At 40.5% G+C, this 22,577-nt stretch overlaps 3 protein-coding genes across 4 annotated transcripts in view; 1 reads left to right on the top strand and 2 right to left on the bottom strand.

Annotated features, from left to right (window-relative positions):
• Positions 1-22,577, top strand: part of LOC109042562 (uncharacterized) — an 80,345-nt gene that overhangs the window by 6,156 nt on the left and 51,612 nt on the right. For both annotated transcript variants that reach the window (XM_019059373.2, XM_019059374.2), the window contains exon 2: positions 1,154-1,285. In XM_019059373.2, coding sequence (XP_018914918.2) covers positions 1,168-1,285 — 118 coding nt within the window. In that variant the 5' untranslated portion in view covers positions 1,154-1,167. The remainder of the gene's footprint in view (positions 1-1,153; positions 1,286-22,577) is intronic.
• On the bottom strand, positions 3,496-12,569 carry LOC140224374 (uncharacterized). Its single transcript, XM_072299052.1, has 3 exons — positions 12,565-12,569; positions 12,147-12,398; positions 3,496-4,507 (listed from the first exon to the last, which is right to left on the bottom strand). Exons 1-3 carry the CDS (start codon positions 12,567-12,569, stop codon positions 3,922-3,924), a joined length of 843 nt encoding a protein of 280 aa, XP_072155153.1. The 3' UTR covers positions 3,496-3,921.
• LOC109042566 (uncharacterized) lies at positions 14,066-19,651 on the bottom strand. The gene is made up of 2 exons (XM_072299097.1): positions 19,523-19,651; positions 14,066-15,164 (listed from the first exon to the last, which is right to left on the bottom strand). The coding sequence occupies exons 1-2, from the start codon at positions 19,578-19,580 to the stop codon at positions 14,710-14,712; spliced, it is 513 nt and encodes a 170-aa protein (XP_072155198.1). The 5' UTR covers positions 19,581-19,651; the 3' UTR covers positions 14,066-14,709.

The raw sequence follows: 22,577 nt of genomic DNA on the forward strand, positions 1-22,577 counted from the left end.
AAAAGAGACCAAGCTGTTTTTTATTGTTGTGGATATGCAAGAAAGACTTGTTCTTCAACTGTAACCGGATCTGTGAAAGGGGACTTCATCTTTCTGAGGAAAACATCAGGAAGTTCGAACTTAGCGCGAAAAACGATCACGGGAAGCGCCTGCAAAACTGCAGGAATACTTCAAGCATCGCGCCGCCTCCCCGGTCTCACTCTCAAGTCTCGCTCGCGGACTCGCGACTGCGAATCGCGCCAAGTTCTCTGCCGTGCCAAGGAAAAACGCCGTATGAACCTTCAGGCGTTGCCAAATTTTCTTTGATAAAACACGAATTCCCTGGTAAACTTATAAATATTTTTTCACCAATTCTTTAGCGAATTTAGTTCGTACTTTGATCTGAAGTTTCTGAAAATTTCAAGGAAAAATATTCCTAATTCTCCTGAATAATAACAATTTCATCAAGGGAACTTTGGTAACTCTCGAATGTTCGTACGGCGTTTTTCCTTAGCACGGTCAGTTCTGAGATGTGCACGAAATATTTTGGAAATGCGTGTGGCAGCGCGCGTATCCATCATTAATTTTTAATTATTTACTACATTTACGTACATGAAAGCCCCATTATTGGAGCTATGGCACAAGTCAAAAAACACTAGGAATTACAATATACGATAATTAAAAATATAAATTACAATTCGGCAGCATTGGAAAGTGTACGCCAAAATGGAGCGCATTTTCGAAATTTTTTAATTTCGCTAATTTGATGTACTGAAAAAGTACTGAATTTCTTGGGAATGTACTGAAAAAGTCCTGTAAAGTAAAGCGTAAAAAAGACCGTTTTGAGCGAGTCGGATCCAAAACCAGCTATCTTTTTAGTTTGAGAGGTCATTTCAAGCTTTTTTAGTAGCGGCATCGTTCTTTTCGTTAAATATGCCACTAGAAACAGTTATCAATTCGCAAATCCCCGCACCTTGCAACAAGCCCATTTTCTGACTGTTTCGTCAGTTCGCGAACGACCGATCGGTCATTGATTCGGGAAAATTCTACACCCCTGCTGTAATGATACTCGACACAACCGCCTCATTGACGCAACGAGTATGTTTATTTTTCGATTATTTTACGGTATGTATAATTTTTCATTCTCAACGCGTCTTTATTATGACTGTTTCAGATGTCGCCTCAAGAATGACACTGCCCGTCTCGAGCTACCAAGAACTCTTGTTGCAAGTTCGCAACATCAAGCAAGAAACGCAAAAACTTCATGTCCAGTTAAATACCACCTCTTCGAAATGCACGGAAATCGGTAAGCAATCGCTTAGAGCTTTGAAACATCTGTTTTTTTTTATTTTAAGTTCATTTCGTGCTCTGCCAAGTGTTCAGTCAAAAATTTCCGTGTCAATGTTTAGGTACTTTGGGTTACTTTTTTTTGGTCAGATCAACCAAAAGGACTTGACGAAGTTTGTGTTTTATCGACCGAAACCTTAGATTACTCCGAGACATCTAGGGATGAGAAATGGCCCCTTGAACTAATCTTCATTCCAGGGTTGCAAACTTGACTGGAACAATGCAATTTTGTCCGAGAATAAACCTGCATAATTTTCGTTGAAAATTTGTTTAATTTTTGCATGAGAGCAGAAGAAAAATGGGTGAGATTTTCAGTCAAAAATCTCAAAATTCTCCCGATAAAAATGCAATGTGCGCGGAAAAATCTGGCAACACTGAAATATAGTTACGTTCTTTCGTGAGAGAAACGACGATATGTGATCCAGGTTCGATCCTTGCTGCTTGTGCCTGATTCTTGATGAGGTTGCACATTTTCAACCCTAAGATTTGGTCAATATAACGCAAAGAAAAACCAACCGAAAAATATTAACCGCAAGTTTAGGCAATGTGTGTTCTACTTCCCGTATAAACACAAAATGTCCTGTTACTTTCTCTTACCGTGTGCCAGGTATGGAACAGTTCATCTCAATGAAGCTCTTGCATGGGCCAGGAATTTGCTATTTAAGAATTAATTCCTCTGTAAAATATCGCGAGAAACACGACGGTGCCATTGGTTTTCTCTGAAAAAAACTCCAGAGCTAAAAAAAGCTATCAAAGTTGAAACCGTAATGGAGGGGATATCCCACGCTACCCTGAGAGTCCACCCTATATCTAAACAAACTCTCTATGCAAAGGCAGGGAGCAAATACATCAACAGGATTGATTGCCACTTTGTTGGGGGACTCCAAAACTGTAAACACGGCCACCCTGGTCATGCATTTGCTCCCTTGCTCCCTATCTTTGCATTGAGAGTCTTGTGTGTCTTGAGTGTCTTGATATACTGCCGTACCAAGGAAGAACGCCGTGTGAACCTTCAGGCGTTGCCAAATTGGCTTCGATAAAACACAAATTGTCTAGTGAACTTATGAATATTTTTCTTCCAATTTTTCAAATAATTTTGCTCGCAATTTCATCGAAATATTTTGGAAATTTCAAGGGGAAATATACACGGAAAAAAATCAGGGTAGGGTTCGGCACTACCTATGGGTAGTTTTAGGGTCGGTAGTCCTGAGGAACAGAACATGTATTCGTCAACGCTACCTCTCGCTGTCCGTAGCGCCTACCCGCCGCTTGACTGCAACACACACGGCAAGCTTGTTTCCACAAGTAGAATTTCTCTTGCGGAAGGCTAGAATGTCCGGGATGCGTATGCGCCGTGGACTGCTCGACTACGTCATCGTATTCGCCTCGGACGAGGAAAGAAAACATGGCTGCCCCGCGTCGCGTTGCCCAGTCCGGCGCTTTATTTAAAGTAATAGTTTAATACTATGAGGAAAGAATCAACACCCAAAAACTCAGATTTTCCTTGACATAAGTCAAGCTGGCCAGGTTGGCCTAGTGGTTAGCGTGTCTGACTCTAGACCCATAGATCCCGGGTTCGAATCCCGGTGGTGGCGACAAATTTTCACCGAACTGACGAGTGAATCTGCAGAAACAGATTCTACTCGACCTTAATCCCTGAAAATTTGAAAGCCGGAGCTATGGAGCATGAATGTTCTAAAAGTCTCCCTGATGCCCGTTGACAATCAAATAATTTCTTTGTAAAAACTCGTGTCTATAGCTAGCTATGGCTTCCTGAGCAACAAAAAAAACAGGAAGAAAAGCCAAAATAAACTGCAAGAAAAATTTAAAAAATAAAAAATTAAAAAAAAAATAAAAATAATTGAAAAAACTATATTGTGCGCAGTGAAATTATGCTCTACGGGTATAATCAGATTTTTTCGCACATTTTGGCAACTTTGCATCAAGTAGGCTTCAGCCCTACCGGATCTATCCTTGGAGCCTTCTGTTTCTGTGCCTACGCGCTGCCAGATCTGTTTCTGAACGTCACGGGTCATCTAGCGTGGAACGCAAGCGCGAGGTAGGCTTCAGCACTACCTTGGCTTACGACTGCGAAATCAGGTACCGCGCGGTAGTGTTGAAGGGCAGAAACTAGTCCTCAACCCTAACTCATTTTTTTCCGTGTACATATCTTTCCTCAAAGACGAACATTTTATCAAAGGGAATTTGGCAACTCTCGAATGTTCATACGGCGTTCTTCCTTAGCGCGGCAGTATGGAGTTGGACTCTCAGGGTAGCGTGGGATACCCCCTCCATAACAGCCTCAACTTTAAGAGCTTTTTTCAGCTTTGGATCGGATTTTAGAGAAAACAGTGGCACCATCTTGTTTCTCACGAAATTTTACTTGGGAATCAGTACGTCCTTCGCCAATCCCTGACACATACAGGATCTCCACTTTCGCGGGCAACGATCATCCACTATTCGCTCTATTGGAGTAGTATAAACTCCAACAATTAAAATCCAGGGATTTACCTCTGCTCTTTCGGCGCTTTACAGTCTTCTTGAGTAGGTCGCGCTTTTGATGAATTTTCCTCCCGGAGGATCCAATTAAGCACCCTACCATCCGCCAGAATTTCTGTATCTGAACGATTTCTCTGCATTTTTTCTCTGCTGCCAGGCCAAGTAATCTTTGTTTGTTTCTTGTGGGGGCGCAGCCCCTTTTCCACGTTGGCCACCGGACGGGTACGACGGTTTGGGGGTCGGAGGTTGAGGTTTGGGGGCAGGAGGTTGAGATTTAGGGGGAGGAACTTGAGGTTTGGTGGCAGGAGGTTGAGATCTGGCGGGAGGGTTTTGAGGTTTGGTCGCGGTGCCTACTTGTCCTTTGGTGCCGTAATTGAACGACTGTGGCCCGTAATTGTTGTAACCGCCTCCGTAATCGCCGTAACTTGTCGTGCCGCCGTAACTTGTTGTGCCGCCGTAACTTGTTGTGCCGCCGTAACTTGTTGTGCCGCCGTAACTTGTGCCGCCGTAACTTGTCGTGCCGTAACCAGTTGGGCCGTAACCTCCGTATGGAATAGGTCTGGATGGAGATGGTGCTGGACTTGTGTTGCTCGTCCTGAATGTGGAACCAGGATAGGCACCAGGTTGTCTGTTAATCTGAGAAGGAGCTCTAGACGGCGGCTGCGGCGTTCTGGATGATGATCTGTGAAGTTAGCAGAATATTTATATTAACTACTATAATATATTAACTATATTTATATACTTTGTCATTCTTAAAATATAATAATAATAATAAACCCGTCCACCTTTGGGCGAAACTAGGAACTTTTTTTCCGGGGGCCGAAGAGTACTTCCTCAAGGGGGTCAACGAGGTACAGGATAGGACGCGTTCCCTAAAGGCGCAAAACCCTAAAGCCGTAGCTTGTCGTGCCGTAACCTCCATATGCAACGCACCTAGATGGAGATGGCACTGGACTCGGAATGGACCACTAGACAAGGTACGAATTTAAGCGATCTGATACATGTTTCTTGACCAGAATTTCACGTAAAAAACGATTCACACAACGAAAATTACTGAAACCAACTCCTAACGAAGATATTAACGTTTTTATTTCACATTGGTTACGAGGAATTTGAACTGCCCGCTCACAAGAAACTCAAAGCTCTACGTGAGTCAAATCGCCCACTATAACGGTTTTCAGCAAGCTTCTCAATCGAGTGTTCATTTCCCACCATGTGTTGTCCAAACTATGAGCAATTTGCTATAGCTGAGCCAAAGCGTCAAGATTGAGGTTGCCAGATATATTATATCGCAGAGACTATCATGATAATGTTCAGCGCGCCATGTGAATCACGTAGAGCATTGAGTTTTAATGAGCGGGTGGTTTGAATTCACGCATCAGGAATCATTAAATATCTTTGTAAGGAGTTGATTTCGGTAATTTTTGGTGTGCGCATCGTGTTTTACGTGCAATTTTGATTAAGAAACATGTATCAGAATGCTGAAATTCGTACCTTGTCTAGTGGTCCATTCTCGGCCTGAATGTGGGACTAGGACAGGCAGCAAGTTGTATGCTAACCTGAGAAGGAGCTTCAGCCCTCGTGAAAAGGCCCTGCGCCTTGTCTTGTGACCTCAGTGAGAAATGCATAGCCCAATAACGCAAAGGGATAAGTTCGAGACTCGAAATCCAAAATGGAAATCCATAAATGAAGGAAAAGCATACTGTGTGATGTGAAAACTCAAGAGTAAAGCACAACGCCAAGGGCGCAAAGCGCCTTGGAGGGGGATGGGGGGTTGGAACCGCGAAGTTGACAGGGGATGTATAGCTATAGCGCCCTAGTTTAAGAATGAACACATACCTACATGATTTTTGTGAAAGCCACAAATTAGGATTTCATGCGAAAACTTTGGGTCGGCCTCGATGATTACTCTTTGAAAATTTCGCATCTTAACGCGGAAAATATATTTCTAAAAGAGGAAAAAATCCCAACTAAGACGACTTGTTCATTTAGTTTGAAGAAAACTCTAAAAATTTTACTCGGATACCAAATGATTTTTCAATGTTTAGGACCGGCAGCGCTGTCAATGAATATTTCGGAAAATTCACCATGTCGTGAGAAATATCATTAGTAGTTCACTTCCTCAGCGCCGCACAATGGATCGAGACAATGGAGGAGGTCGGACAAAATTTGGAAACTTTAAAAACTCTTAACTCCGTTCATACGAATTTTTGAGGTTTGAAAGCGGTTCCATTGATTTTCTCGTAAAATTTTCTTTCAAAAGCACTCCTTGAACTTGTGACGGAATAAACATCATAATTTGCAGTTTTATTAAAAAAAGTTCATGTCCGAACTCTCGAATTGACTCGATCCATTGTGCGCCGCGGGTGAAGTGGTGAGCGCGATGAGTGCCGCCTGGGGAGTCAAAACGCCTTCACTTGCGTGCGTATGCAACACGGACATCCGTGGAGCTCAAATAGTTGCATCCAGGCGTTATGATGAAAATCGCTGAGTGTTCGCTGCAAGAGAGACCAAATGAGGATGCTTTGCTCGTTGCTCTAACGCCGCAACGTAATTCAAGCGTCGTCAATTGTGCGGGTGAAGTGAACTATCACTGATTTTTATCTTAGCATTGTCGATTTCCGAAAAATTCTATGATCGTTGAAATTATTGAAACGTTGCCTTCCTGAAATGTGGACTGCGGCCCCCATCATCACAAACCCAAGAAAAACGAATGCGGTAGAGTCGTTTCATGGAAACTTTCAGCATTTTTTTTCGGGGCGCACTCTAACACATTTTTTATACCAGATTCCGACCACAACAAACCATAATCCAATTTTAAATTGTCATTTTCTCGCTTATTCATATTTCTGACCGTCAAGATCTAGAACGAGTCGATTAAAACAGTTCTCACTGTTTTCTCGAATTTCATTTCTGGCTTTTAAGTCTTTTCGACAATAAGCGATTCGATTGGGGTGTTCTCCACGACTATTTTATCACGATTTATTCGTCATACTTGTTTTCCTATTCTCTGTGTCGGATATTCCCTTCCCTGAATGTATCTTTGAAGCGCTCGAGTCCAACTCGTTGAACGCAATAAAGCGGGCCTGCCCGAAAGTCGTTTTCTGGTCCGTTACGCGTCCGTGGACATAACGCCCATGCTAAGTGATAACGCCGTATGAGCATTCGAATGTTGTCAAAGTTCCTCTCAAAAAATATTTATTTTTGAAGAAAGTTTTTAACATTTTACCTTACAGTTTTCAGACTTTTTAGATCAAATTACCAATGAAATCCTTTGAAAAATCGGAACAAAAATATTCACAAATTTTTCTAAAAAATTGTGATACGTCTGAAGGAAATTTGGCATCGCCTAATGGCTCATACGACATTCTTCTTTAGGACGGCAGATGTATATCATCGCTCCTCCGATTCCAACGTAAGGGCGTACTTAACTATATTTTAGGACGAGACCTGGAATCCGTATAACTCCGACTCTTGGCAGCATTATTCTGGGTGTTTTTTCCATGAATAGTGCTTTATTCAGCATGACGTCAAGGCTTTAATGACAACGATTTTTTGGGGGGGTTGGATTTTGTTTTCATTTTTTGGCTTGAGTTTTTGCCTTTATGTTTCATAAAAAATGCTCGCACTGACAAGTTTAATAAGCTGGAAACTTTCTCTCCTTGATTCTTTTTTCGGTGTGCTGTTAGCATACTTAGTAAACAAATTTTTTTGAACACATTTTCCCAACTTTTTTTTATCCTTGAAACAGAACGAACAAATGGACCGAGTTAAACAGAAAGGAACCAAGCCACATCAGCTATTGCCAAGTTGAACTGGGCAATTAAATTTTTTACGAGAGAACGTTTGTTCGGATTTCTTTGAAAATTTTAAGGAATTTGCTTCGTACCATGGAGAATTTTCACTGAAATTTGCACGAAAATCTGCACAACCGTTTTCATGTAAAAAATTAAATTGCCCAATTAAATTTGGCAATAGCTGATGTGGCTTGGTTCCTTTCTGTTTAACGTGGTCCAAATATAGTACGAATGGATTTTTTAGAATACTTCTCTTTCAATATGATATCAGGCTCAGCAGTACAGAACCAAAATCGAACTAATTTCGGACCGAAAAGTCATTTTAATCGAGCCATTGTTATTTCCGTCGTCGCTTCGGTTTCGGTTCATCGTATCTCCTGAAACCAGACTACAGTTGGACGTATTTCTACCAAACGGAACTATTTGCATTAAGACATGAGCCCTGAGACCCATAAGGATATGTGTATAACAAGGCTCACGTCATAATGCACATAGTTCCGTTCAGCAGAAATACGTTCAGTTCACAGTTCGGCTCGCCAGAAAATACCGGTTCATTCCGGTCTTCGGTTCGGTTCACAGCCATAGCCCTGATCTCATCGATGAAGCCCATCGAAATTCAAATTTCGGGGCTTGAGCAATTTTCAATAGTGCACCTTTGAGGAGCGTTCAGCGAAGAGGAACCACGTGACATGAATTTCGAAAAAACATGCGTTTCAGTTCTCAGAAAGGCTCGGTGTAAAAATTACATCTCATGTCAACTTTTCGCACTACGAAACACTTTTGTGCACTTTAGATTTTTTGTCGCTGTGTCTTTCTTGTTAACATGTTGTGTCATGTTTTGAGCCTCCCCGTGAGAATAGATGTATAAATAATTTGTCACCTGTTTTGAAAACTGAATGTTTTTTGAGGGACAAATGTGCTCTATGGCCGATGTCAGAACTATCCCGAAAATGAACCTAGAGTAAACATTTTTGTGTATCGTCACCGCATCGAGGTGTGATTCGGATTTTATCATTTTAAATGAAACAAATCCACGGGGAGAATAGAATCATGTCAATCGAGCGTTTGATTCAATCTTGAAGTTACACTTCTAGCCCAGAAATCAAGTCAAAAGTACGGACAAAAAATTTTACAAACGGATTGGGAAAATCGAGCGATAAAACTTTTTCGATCGCAGCTTAAACTTGAGTGCTTAATAAACTTCAAATTTTAATTATTTGCTTTCGAGTTATGAATCTACTACCCGCATGTCCATCCGATTTATTGAAAATAACACGAATACAAACACATCTTTAATGTTGTATCGAAAAGGTGTGTATACACACACCTAATAACCTTGAAATAGAAGAATGATGAGAATATTGTAGCCATAATAGCTTAATTATGTTGGTTTTATATATGCCGCGAAGCACTTTTCGGCTGACATAGCCATCTGCAGGCAATACCGAAAACCAAACAACAAATGAAGCCAACCCCGAAACAATACCCTAATAAGTACAGCATATTCTACAAGTAGTGTCTTACACAGAAAATCTTAAATTATTTCTGGTCCAAGAATGAGAAATTAGATGAGCAGAGAAGGCAGTGAAAGCAAGGTAGCAGAGAGATATGATAGCAGAATTCATTCTTTTGTTTCAATATATTATAAATACCTCTAACACCAATATCCAATATGTTTAAATATTAACCTTGGATTCACCGAAATTCTTTTTATTGAAAATTGTCACTTAAAATTTCCCATATCGGCTCACATTCTACGAGTGAGGATGAAGCAGGTTACGCTTGAAACAAGGCGGCTGAGGCAGGCCGAGGCTCATGGACCGTGGATTTTCTTGAAAAATTAGCGACCTGCTTAACTTTGAAGATCAGTGTCAGTCATATTTCGCTCACCGGCGCGGCGCACAGTGGATCGAGTTAATAGGAGAGGTCGAACAGAATTTGGAAACTTTAAACGCGTGTAACTCCGTTCATATGAAATTTTGAGGTTCTTAAAGTGGTTCCATTGGTTTTCCTCGTGAAATTCGCTTCTGAAAGCACCCCTTAAAGTTTAAAATATGACAAAATAAACATCAAAATTTGCAGTTTGAGTCAAAAATTTGATGTCCGACCACTCTGATTGACTCAATCCACAGTGCGACGTGCCACTTAAATCGCGAAATGAGACTTGTAAGCCCAGTTTACGTTAGAAGCATTCGGACCGGACGATCCAAGTACGTCCACGCCGCTCAGTGGATCGAGTCAATTCGAGAGGTCGGACATGGAATTTTTAACTAAAATTGCAAATTTTGATTTTTAATGTATCACATTTTAAACTTTAAGGGGTGCATAGAGAAGAAAATTCCTCAACACTGGAAAAAAAAACACATTGGACCTAGAGTCCAGACTCTTGAAAACATTGACAAGAAAAAAGACTCTTGATTCAATCAGATTTAAGCTTAAATCAAAAGGAAATCCGCTCACATTAAGAGGCTTGGTTCTTGATTTAAGCTTAACTCTGATTGAATCAAGTTTATTTTTCCTTGTCGATGTTTTTAAGAGTCTGGACTCTAGATCCAATGTGTTTTTTTTTTCAGTGAAGGAAACCACTGGAACCACTTTTAGGACCTCAAAATTTTGTATAAACGGAGTAGTAAGCGTTTTAAGTTGCCAAATTTGTCCGACCTCTCCTATTGACTCGATCCACTGTGCGCCGGGTTGGTTCGACGAAACTTCCTCCGCGGGCATCCTCAGTTGCCTCTCTCCGACTATTGGTTGCCCCCCTCCTTCCATGGAATATAAAAGTGATGTTGCGAAGGAACTTTAATTTCGAAAAAAAAAGAAAAAAAGCACTGACAATAGCCCTACAATAAAAGGAAATTTTGTTGATTTTTTAACGCTGCAGAAGGAGGAAAATTCGCCAGATAAGGCCGAAAAACTTCTCGTCGCGGCGCGGTGGGTTGAAAGTGGGGGCGTGTGACAGTGGAGAGTCCCGGAGAATACATATGTTTTAAAAATGGGGAGGCCGTAGTCAATGAAAGTAGATGATACAACTATTTTTAAAATCATAAATTACTTTTCAAAATAGTCCTCGTTTGAGGCAACGAAACGTTTCAAACCTTGCGTGAAATATCATGTCAAAAAAATTGTTTCAGATTCTGTTTTTTGCATATCTGTTCTTCTATCAGGCTCTGTTTTTAGAACAGCCTCCCTTTTTCCTTTGTCGGAGGAGAAATTTTTCTCCTTGAGGTGTCTCCTTAAATTTAGATGTGGAAAAAGCTGCAAAAAACACGACCAAGGCTGAGCGTAGAGGATGTGATAACATCTCGAATTCGAAGTTCGAGAGAAAGATTTCCTCGGGCACGTGGAGAAAATGTTGTATCGTGGTGTCATGCTGCATCAAAATGCAGCCTGTAAATCCTCAAACTAAACGGACTTTCCTTCAAAATTGCTCAGGGTTTTAGTTCGAGGGTTTAGTTCAGGGTTTAGTCAAAAAACAGCTGTAATAATCTTGCCTTCGGAAGCCGCATGACCTGTCTCTTTTTGCGACTTTTAAGGGTCCAATTTTTCCCCCCTGATTAATCAGTTTTTTCTTGTATCAATGTATTTTCCATACCGTAAAGTGTCTGTATACGAGGCTGGGCCAAATTACGATCCTCGTTTTTCACGATTAGCTACCCAATATTTAGCGTTGTTTTCATCACACTTCATGAAGCGCCTAGTATCAAAACCTGCAATCTCTACTGCGACGTCTAAAAATTCGGCAGATGTTTTAATTTTTCAAAGGGAGTAATCAGTAAGACTTCTTGCGTAAGATACTGTCTTAATTTTTTCGCCAACATGTAGAAAATTCTTGAGAAAGTATACGAATAGAAACTCAGCTGCTTTCTGTATATTAATTGAAAATGATCGCCGAATTTTTAGACAACGCAATGGAGATTTCAGGTCTTAACACCAGGCGCCTCACATCATCTGCACCAGGTTCCACATTAGAGAGCACTGTACAGCAACGTATTGCGGATGAAATTTGCGGTTTAAGGAGATTAGTGAAATAGCATCACAATTAATAAATAATCTGATTTATCTCATGTACTTTCCATATCTGCAAGTTAGCATTACTTCTTGTTCAGCCCTCAAATCTTAGAAACCTGTGCGTTCTCAGATTTTTACCGTCTTATGTTACTTTTTTACACTAGTCCTGACCATTTTTATCAGTTGAACTTCATTCACCTTTGTCGAATGTCAAATGTTTCTCTCATCGATTATATTCGTACGCATTGTGTGAAGCGAGTAAATTTACAGCACTTGCGAGACGGCGCATTTTAAAATGTGTTTCTTTCAATCGGTTCGCATGATTTTAGCGGGACATAGAGTCAATACAGAATTCAGCCCTCTATAGCATCTTACTTTAGTAATTTTTTACGATTTAAACCGATGTGTAGCAATATAGTTCACGCGTTGTGGGGGCGAAGGCAGGAAAAAGCAAGAAAAAGCGGGAATATAAGCAAATACATGCTTTTAAGAAATGTTAAATGTATGGAAGATTACCCTTTTTTAGGTTTTGTGCCGTAGCGTTCCTCGATCCATTGTTTCTGTTCATTTGTTAGTTTGTTAATTGGCCACTTTGTCCCGTCGCTGCTCTTCAACTGGAAATCATCCTTGGAAACATCGGTATTTTCGTCAATCTTAATATTAACAGGACAATCGCTCGACGGCAACCTGCATTCAGAAATTTCTTTGCGATTATTTCCGCCGAAAAAATCACGCACATGTCTGATTAACTCTCTCAAGTCGAGGTACCTAAAGTTCCTTCGTAGGAGAGAATTCGTTCAGCGCACCAGTACTGAAGTTCAAACAGTCTCGCTTCGTCACCTTAAACCTTTCTATTAGCTAATTGTCAGTTCTCTTTGATGACGTGGTTTACGAGGAATAGTCTTACTGTATAATATGAAATCATATGACTAACGCCATGGTTGCCTCAGTCAGGGAATTTAAAAATGTCAGGGAAAACCGGAAAATATCAAGGAAAATTTGTTAAATCACCTTCATTTGCTTTCTAGAATGGGTTTAATGTTTCGAACAACAAATTTTGCCTGATTATGATTTTCAATCATGCCTTCTGAACCATCCGTCATATCTTCATTTGTCAGGGAATTTTACCAAAATGTGTCAGGGATTTGTCTGGGAATTTCATTTTCTAAATTCTGTGGCAACCCTATAACGCACGCTCAGGGGGGTTGGGCCGCCAGGCGGTCAAGTGAGGTAGTGAGATAGACGAAATATTTTTTGTGTGTTCTTTGCCGTGACTATGCAGAAGTGGCAAAACTACAGTGCGCAACTATTCCTGCTCCAAAGCTGCTCATATTGCCATCTTGTTTATTGAAGGCGAACTTTACAGGATGCATGAACCACTGGACAAGGTACGGATTGCATTCTGGCACATATTTCCTAACCAGAATCACTTGTAGAACGCGATTCTCGCTGTGAACATTACTTACTGAAATCAACTTCTGACCAGATATTAACGTTCTTATTTTGCATTGGTCACGAGAAATTTGGTCACGATTTTTATTTGGTTGTGAGAAACGCAACACTCCGCGCGAGTCAAATCGCGCATTACAACAATATTGGGGTTTTTTTTTAATTGAGCGGAATTCCATTCTCGTCCTGTATTGTCCAAAGTGTTAACAACGTGCAACAACTAAATCGAAGCACCGAATTCGAAAATACTTGGTTAGGAGTGGATTTCAGTAATTCTCGTCGCGCTAATTGTGTTCTACGTGAAATTTTGGTTAAGAATCATGTATCAGAGTGGTTCGTACTTTGTCTATAGTGGCCCATTAGAGGAGAAATTAACGTGTGTTCTATGCCATCAGGGTTGCGTAAGGGGGAGTATTACTGCGGGCAACTAATCATGTCCCACAACTGCTCATGAAAGGCCTTCAAGGTGATGGCACTTACCTCCTGAATATGTTTGATCAAATCCGGCTTTTTGGATGCAAATAGACCAGAAATCAGAAAAAATTTATGTTTGACCCCATCCCCTCTCCCCTTGCCATCATTTATGTCAAGTGCATGTCGAATAGCCCTCTCGCTATGGACGGTTACTGCCCGCCATGATTTTAAGGGGCTTGGAAGACAACAATAAGCTCAGTGTTTGAAGCAGTTGAGATAGTAATGAGCTCAACTGAAACTAGTGCAATACATTCTGTGAAGAATTCAGCTCTAAAATCCAATTTTCACGGAGAAAAAAACTTCGTGAATGGGAACCGAAGTTGAGGTCATATGGATCTCTGAAGTTTTCGGATCACGTATCCGAAAACTTGAGGTCCAATTGTCGAAGTTCGGGTCAGACTTCTGAAGTACTTCGGTATACACCGAAGGGTTTAGGTCACACACCTGAAGTACTCCGGTGCGTACAGAGAGCTTTAGATGTCTGACCCGAACTTCGGCAGTTGGACCTCAAGTTTTCGGATGCGTGATCCGAAAACTTCAGAGATCCATACGACCTCAACTTCGGGTCCCATGCACGAAGTTTTTTTCTCCGTGTTTAAGCACCAAGAAGTGAGTTTTAACTTTTTTTCCGCCACTGAGCTCCACGTAATTTTGAAACTTTAACCGCATATCTCCTGAAATAGGTAGCAAAAACTGCACTTATCCCACTCTTCCTCTAAGCCCCTGGGACGAATTTTTCAGGGTGTCTACCGGTACCCAAAAGTCCCCAATGTCCTTAATTATCCCCGATTTTGGGAGGATGTCCCCGATATCCCCAAAAGTCCCCAATTTTCTTGTTCAGGTCCCCAAAAAATGACAAAAGTCGTCCTAAACACCGGCATTTTCAAATTTTCCCCCCAGCCGCGGCGTCGCGGTATAACCAGGAATAAAATAACTGAAGTGTTGCTTGGTTTTTTGTATGTTTTCATCGGTTCAACATGACTTGTCAAATTAGTCGTATAATATACGCTTTTTAACGCTATAACTAGCTCCCTTTCTCTTACTATTTCGGGAAAAAAGAATCCCCGATTTTCTTGAAAAAAACTCCCCTAAAAGTCCCCGAAAGTTTTTTGGTTTTCCATAACTGGTAGATACCCTGCTTTTACTACAAGGTAACTTACCCGTATGTGATAGAGGACCAGCAGGCAAAAGTTCTACCGTACACCAAGTAATAAGCGTAGTGTTTACAGTTGCAATTTAAAGTGTTATACGGTAACTCTACGCCCCTTAGCCTCAACGCCAAAGTAAAGGTTTTCTTCCAGCCAATGATTTCTTTCTTATCGACTTCCTTTGTTTCGAACATATGATTCTTCAATCCATCGGGCACATTACTCTTGTCAAGTATCCTCCCTTTACACCAAAACTTGTTCTCGTCAATTACGTGAATGTCAAATGCCAGGTATTGGGACATTGCTATCATGTAGTGGTGCGGTGCATTGCAGTTCTTTTCTTTGCCCAGCACTGAGTAGATCAAGAAGTCACCCACGTCAAATTTCAACTTGTCCATAGTTATAGCGGTTACGGACTGTGTGGATGCTAGCATCCATAGAACCAGAACCGTCGTTAAAATTCCTGCAAAAGTTTCAAAGAATAATTTATGAATGAGGGGTAGCTGGTAAACTGAAACGGGCGAGGGCAATGGGTTATTCGCGCTGGTCACATAATCATGTTTTCATGCTTGGTTCTTGTAGATTAGGTCAAAATAATAAGATCCGTCCAACGTGCAACCGTTGCCTACGAGAATGGAGAGGCCGTATATAACTACGTTTCTGTGACGTCACGCTAGTAGATGAAACTCGGCCACGGTTTAACATGTGTTCTTTTGGGAGAATGCCTGACGCGTGTTCCTTTCGTGCTGATATCCTCTCGGGGGTTGATCTGATGCAAAAATCCATAAGTACCTTTTCGAAAGAGGATGAAATTTTACTTTAGAAAACGAACTAATCCATTTATGACATTGTCTAATAATCGAGGAAGTGAAAGCTCAATACCGAAGAGCGTTACTCCACTCAGATTCAAACGCGCCGCTCGCGCAAATCGTCGCTCCTCTGACGTAAGGGCGTATCTCGATTTCCACGTGACCACTGTGCTTCGTATGACGCCGTTCTTTCTGGGGCTCATAAGGAAATTGAGATACGCCCTTACGTCAGAGGTGAGCTCATTTTCGGGAAACAAAAATACGCGTTTACGGTTTCCTTGGTAACCTTTGTTTGCTATTAGCTGATGTTTTATTTTCCATTTCCCAGCCAAGTCGACGGAGTTTATACGCCCTTTCTTCATTAAATACATTTACTAACACCTGAGCGATTTTCTAATACGACAGTATTAGAACTTTCCCGCTTGTCTTTTTTTCTTTTTTACTTCTTCAAATAGCCCATGAAGGCTAATCCTGCGCTTTTAGTCCCGTCCCCCCTCCATCCCTAACAACCAGCCCCAGGCAACCCTTGTTTGAGACCATCAAAGTCGGGTCCCCTGGCCGGGAATCGAAGGCGGGACCTCCCGATCATAAGCCGTGGATAGACGATCAAATTCCGAACCAATTCCGATCAAAGTAGACATGCTGATGACTGGTGGTCACCATCTACCATCACATTTTGACGGGCCATTCTTTTTTGTTCAAAGTAAGATCAGAACGGAGTGCCACCATTCATCATTTCCTGTCACAGGAAACATTTCTGCCAAGTTTTCATTTTAAAATGAAGCAAATTAATGAGTTTAAGACTGATGACTCCTGACACTTTGATGCTACTTTGATCGGAATTGGTTCGGGAATTTGATCGTCTATCGATACCTATAGAGCTAGCGCTAGAACCACTACACCATAGGAGGCCGACAAAGAGAAAGATCCCTTTTTTAAAGATGCCTTTTATAATGATGTCTTTTCTGATGTCTGCACGATTTATCTGCAAAAATAGGTACGCGCTCCATGTCGTTTTCGAAGTTAATTGTGGTGAATTCAGACCTCACCCGGATCCTTTAAAACAAGGATGCAAGAAATGTTTTGTTTTCTATTTTCTCCTATATTTCCGAACTGTTGCATTTGCGCAAACACAGAATCTGTCGTCTAGCTGTAACACGCGCCGATTTGTACATTTTTTTTACACGACGGCTGTCGAGAAACTTCAGGAGTCTCATGTAGTGCAAGACGTAAAGAACGAAACATCCATCAATTAATTATCATCAAGTAAAAGCGATTAGTTAATTACCCGAAGCACCGAAGTTCCGTTTCTTTTTTAGGGACGTTCCTCGAAACGTTCAAGTGAACGAAGCATTTTTGTGCATAGTAAGGTCGCAACGAAACTGCGCAAAGCTGGTAATTGACTCCAAAGGAAATTTTTTTGCACTTCACGAGAATTTGCAACGGCAAATTCATGATGATAATGGACCTGCCCACAGCAGAAATCCGCTATCAACAGAAATATATCTATGCTCGCAATGGAATTAATTTGGTGTCATGATTATCTTTTTAGTTGTGGTCATTCAGAAATTGAGGGAGAATAGGGTTCTGGCAGCACTGTGTGCTACTATTCACTGCAATAACAAACTACCACTAGCACTGTTTGTATTTACTCATACAGGGTGTCCCAAAAGTCCCTTCCACCCCCTCTAAAATTTTACCTAATTGATATTTTGAAACGAAACTTTGGGGATGTTCATCGATCAATGTTAGCTACTTTTGAGGCCCCCCAAAATTTTCGGGCCCCCCCGTGGGGAGGGGTTGCGGACCCCAAATTTTTTTTTCAAATAGCAACCCCTATCTTGTGATACCTCATTCAAAAGAACATAAAAAACTAAGAATTTTGGCGCAAACCGCAGATCAATATCTTAATTTTTGACCGAGTTATGATAGGTCAAAGGTCAAATTTGACCTATTTTCAAAAAATCATAACTCCGGTTCAAATTATCATAATGAAAAAAATAAAACGGAAAAATTTACCAAATTGTAAGCACTTTTAAGTAAAAATCACAGAAATTACTTCAAACTAATTTTAAGGGGGGTTTCGGACCCCCAAATACGTCAATTCAAAGGTCATTCAATTTTCCCCCGAAATAAGCCAATTTCCCCCAGATTTGCCTCCACATTAGTTCAATAAGGTCAAAATCAGTTCAACATTACGTTGGCAAGTCCCCAAATTTCGGGAAAAGTTTAAAAAAACGAAATTTAAGGTGATTAAATTTGACCGTTTAAATTTTTTTTTTAAACTTTTCCCGAAATTTGGGGACTTGCCAACGTAATGTTGAACTGATTTTGACCTTATTGAACTAATGTGGAGGCAAATCTGGGGGAAATTGGCTTATTTCGGGGGAAAATTGAATGACCTTTGAATTGACGTATTTGGGGGTCCGAAACCCCCCTTAAAATTAGTTTGAAGTAATTTCTGTGATTTTTACTTAAAAGTGCTTACAATTTGGTAAATTTTTCCGTTTTATTTTTTTCATTATGATAATTTGAACCGGAGTTATGATTTTTTGAAAATAGGTCAAATTTGACCTTTGACCTATCATAACTCGGTCAAAAATTAAGATATTGATCTGCGGTTTGCGCCAAAATTCTTAGTTTTTTATGCTCTTTCGAATGAGGTATCACAAGATAGGGGTTGCTATTTGAAAAAAAAAAGTTGGGGTCCGCAACCCCTCCCCACGGGGGGGCCGAAAATTTTGGGGGGCCCAAAAGTAGCTAACATTGATCGATGAACATCCCCAAAGTTTCGTTTCAAAATATCAATTAGATAAAATTTTAGAGGGGGTGGAAGGGACTTTTGGGACACCCTGTATGTGCTGTAGTAAAAATAGTAAAAATACCCTGAAACTACATTCAGGTCTTCTTTCAAAACATTTTCACACAGGTTGATACTTAAGTTTATGAAGATAGTTTGCACCTTTAGTTAAACATGTTGGTGAAAATGGTCTGCAATGAGTGCTTGTCTATTGAGAAGAAGGACGATATGTTAAACATCCCAAAGAATTCAATATTCAAAATAGCATCCCAAAGATTTCAAAATCCAAAATCGTAGGATTTGATTCTCTGAAAAATATCCTCAGTGTCTTGATGTCGACGTAATTTATAATTTCTCATATGATTCGAAAGTAATTTTTCATAGCATTTCGTAATGCACCATTTAATTTCTACGAGCTTGTCCGATAGCTATTTTTTTTCCCTATTTGCGTTGGAGTTTTTTTACAATTTTAAACAGTGGCACACAATGGACTACTAGACAAGGTACGAGTTAAAGGATTCTGATACATGTTTCTTAACCAGAATTTCACGTAAAACACGACTCGCGTAATGAAAATTACTGAAACCAACTCCTAACGAAGATATTAACGATTTTATTTCACATTGGTTACAAGAAATTTGAACTGCCCGCTCACAAGAAACTCAAAGCTCTACGTTAGTCAAATCGCGCACTACAACGATTTCGGGATCTTCTTTATCGAGCAGTGTTCATTTCCCATCATGTGTTGTTCAAACTTTAAGCAATTTGCTATAGCTGAGCCAAAGCGTCAAGATCGCGGCTGCCAGATTTTTATTTCGCACAGACTGTCATGATCACGTAGAGTATTGAGTTTTCATGAGCGGGTAGTTTGAATTCACGCATCAAGAATCATTAAATATCTTCGTAAGGAGTTGATTTCAGTAATTTTCGTTGTGAGTATTCTAGGTGCCGGTAGCCACCCCGGCCCAATCCTAAAAAACTCCCCCTAAAAAATGACGACAAAAAAAAAAAAAAGACGGGTGGCTGCTGCCTTACTAGTTTTATCGTGTTTTACGTGAAATTTTGGTTAAGAAACATGTATCAGAATGCTGAAATTTGTACCTTTTCTAGTGGCCCATTTTAAACAATTAAAAACAACCCTGAAGGGAAAAAAGTGACACAAGGTAGAGTGACCCAAAGTAACCACGAACACGGACATTTTTAAGTGTTTACCTTTTAGTGTGCGACTCTCAGGATGTGCCGGCGGAGCTCCTCGCTGAGGTTCGAACATTTTAGAACTGTGGTTTGAACTACGAATCCGAGCACTGAAGCTTGCTGAACACCAGGTCCTCAATGCGCACGAGGCTGAAACTTCCCGTCGATGAGGTGACTGAAATGAAAGCGTTCTCTTACATTTTCAAATTCGCCATATCGGTGGAAACATTACACTATCCATCGCATCAGGATAAAAAAGAACCCGTCAGTTTTTTGTCGGATTGCGCCTCAACTCCTTCTGACGTCAATGGTAAAAAAGATCTATCAATACCGTCAGGCTTTCTTCTTATTTTCCAACCCTCGGCCAATTAAAAAAAGTCTTAAGCTCCAGAAATGAGAGTTCGAGAAAAACAGCGAAAACTGTTTCAATTGACTCGTTTCAAATCCAGGGAAAATAAATGTGTTGGAGAGTGCAACCGAAAATCGGATAGTGGTCGCCGCAATAATTATTCCCCGTCCAAGCGAAGAAAGAAGGAAAATAAGAATTGACGCGTGAGTATTTTTGAGAGTCGACGGAATTCTTTCTACCTACTTTCACCGTTTCAAGTACAATTTTTCGTATTTTAAACCGTAATGTGCGTAAAAACTATCATTTACACTTTCTCATAAAATGCAATGATGACTTTCACACTGATTACTGCACTACTGATAATCGCTTACGGAAGCAAAAACTCCCTCAAATTTCAAAAATGAAGACATATTTTGCCTGAAAGAATAAATATTTACCCCCTCGTTCTTGAAAACGCGAAATGGCTACGTGAGGGATTCAAATTGGACTGCAACCTCGAATACTGGATGAAATACAATTTTTTACGTTTTGATCGAAATCCTCTCCATTTGTGCGTACACCTACCGAAGTTGTGCGCATACGCTGCTTAACTTATCTCCAAATATCGTTCGCGAGTCAAGAGCTGAGAGCGAAACTGGAGCCGTCCCGTTGTCGCATCGGGAAGCCGGCGCGGCGCAATGCTTGAAGTATTCCTGCAGTTTTGCAGGCGCTTCCCGCGATCGTTTTTCGCGCGGAGTTCGAAGTTCCTCCGCAAGAGGAAACTTTTTCGCATGTACAATACACAACAATGAAAAGAAGTTTGGTTTATTTTCCGCCGACTCAGATATTAACGTAGAGCGTTATTAACGCGTATTAACGTTGACAAGTTGGATAGGGCGAAACTTGTGATACAACTATTCTGTCTTTCAATAAGATAGAGTTGCATTTTCTGAAAATGAAGGAGAACATAGTGTTCTATATGGTCCCAACTATTTGGTTCGTCAAACCCATCTTTCAGTTAACGTAACCGAACGCTTGGCTTGTATAACCGAACTTATGAGGTTAAAAAAACCCGATGAAAGGAATTCAGCGACCTGAACCGAAGGTTCGGTTACAGGAATAAAAATAAATAAGGCTGACTCCCTGGTCGCTCGAAACTGCGTTGGCAGAAGAAATTTCTGCACTCCTTAATTTAAGTGTCATCTATAAAATCCCATTTGTAAATCGGCCTTAAAAATTTTTATGATGGAAGAAGAACAGTATCGAATGTGATGAGAAGCTTTGTTGCGATGCAATGGAGACATATTTTCGTTATCCTCGATTACGCTGCCTACTAGGCTATGCTTTTCTTCTTTTTTTATTTTTTTCAGAATTTCACCTGTTTTTCCAATATTGAGGAATAAGGTGATTCGATGGACGCCATATTTTGTGTCAGAACGGCATGCGATATATCGCATCAATTGGTTCTATTTTTTCTGCTACTCGTCATTTTTCTCCAACTTTGAGATCGCAATTCTTTTGTCAGGAGACTAGACCACTCACTTACCAATTGTAACAAAGAAATTCAACGTAATAAAGGCGTGGTTTTTTTTAGAGAGAAAACATCGCATTCGATACTGATATCGAAACTGCACTCGAATGCGATATTTTCTCTCTAAAAAAACCACGTCTTTATTACGTTGAATTTCTTTGTTAAAATTGGTAAGTGAGTGCTTTAGTCTCCTGACAACAGAATTGCGATCTCAAAATTGGAGAAAAATGACGAGTGGCTGAAAAAATGGAACCAATTGATGCGATATATCGCATGCCGTTCTGACACAAAATATGGCGTCCATCGAATCACTTTAAGAATAATTATGCTAATTGGTGGGTTGAGTACAGCCCTATTGTGAGTTTGGACACTGGGACAGGGTCCAAATTTCCAGATTACAATGTTGCAATGATTACAATGTTGTACTTTACAATGTTTATTCATACCTGGGGGTACGGGGGAGCACAAGGGACCATGGTAGGGGGGGGGGGGTTGGCAATGGGGATGGCTATGCTATGAAAAAGGTTTTTGCTAAAAATTAATGTCTAGGGCAAAACAAAAACAGTGAAAGAATTTGTGGAATTTATCCTTTGCGTGACTGATGGATCTCGAAATTTCGGCTGTTCAAAGATAATTTAACCTTTAATTTCTTGACAAAATATCGTGATGTTATATACTCAATGCAATCCAGAGCAGACGGTATGAAATATTCTTATGACTTTTCGATGTTATCAAATCGTGCATCTTCGTAATGATCATTGTGAGAAGGATTAGGAAGAAAAGGAAAAAGAAGATCATATGATTTTGAAGAAATATTTTGTTTTGTGGTATATTTTTTCAAGAAATTCAACTCCAGAACTCAGTTTCTTCCCTTGCGGCACGAGCTTAATTTTTTTCTAGGCTGTACGTAAACAACCCCATGTACATTTCATTCTTGGCATGCACCATGGGCCAAAAAATCATTTTGATCGACCACGTGGTTTCACGCAGTTGAAATTAGAGCTGAGGGTCGTCTAAAGTAACAATGTAAGGTAGTTACACTCCGACCAATTCTCTCTGTGTGACTATTCGCCACAGATTTGCAAATATTCAAAAACTCTTAAATTTTTAATCGAAGGGAAATCGATTACACGAACCTTTCGCAATCGAAAGAGGGTTGAAAGTGAAATCGAAAATCTTCATAGGTCCAGGGTGTTTTCCACACTTGCCAACCC

The sequence above is a fragment of the Bemisia tabaci genome, chromosome 4 (genome assembly GCF_918797505.1).
Source record: "Bemisia tabaci chromosome 4, PGI_BMITA_v3".
NCBI classification, from domain to species: domain Eukaryota; kingdom Metazoa; phylum Arthropoda; class Insecta; order Hemiptera; family Aleyrodidae; genus Bemisia; species Bemisia tabaci.

What these genes read in the sequence shown, in the direction of transcription:
- LOC140224374 (XM_072299052.1), bottom strand. An exon ending in GGCACAAAACCTAAAAAAGG is followed by an intron (nt 4,508 to 12,146) that starts GTAATCTTCCAT and finishes CTAACTTCACAG; the next exon opens with ATCATCATCCAGAACGCCGC.
- LOC109042566 (XM_072299097.1), bottom strand. Translation starts at nt 19,580, where the DNA reads ATGTTCGAACCTCAGCGAGGAGCTCCGCCGGCACATCCTGAGAGTCGC. An exon ending in TGAGAGTCGCACACTAAAAG is followed by an intron (nt 15,165 to 19,522) that starts GTAAACACTTAA and finishes AAACTTTTGCAG; the next exon opens with GAATTTTAACGACGGTTCTG.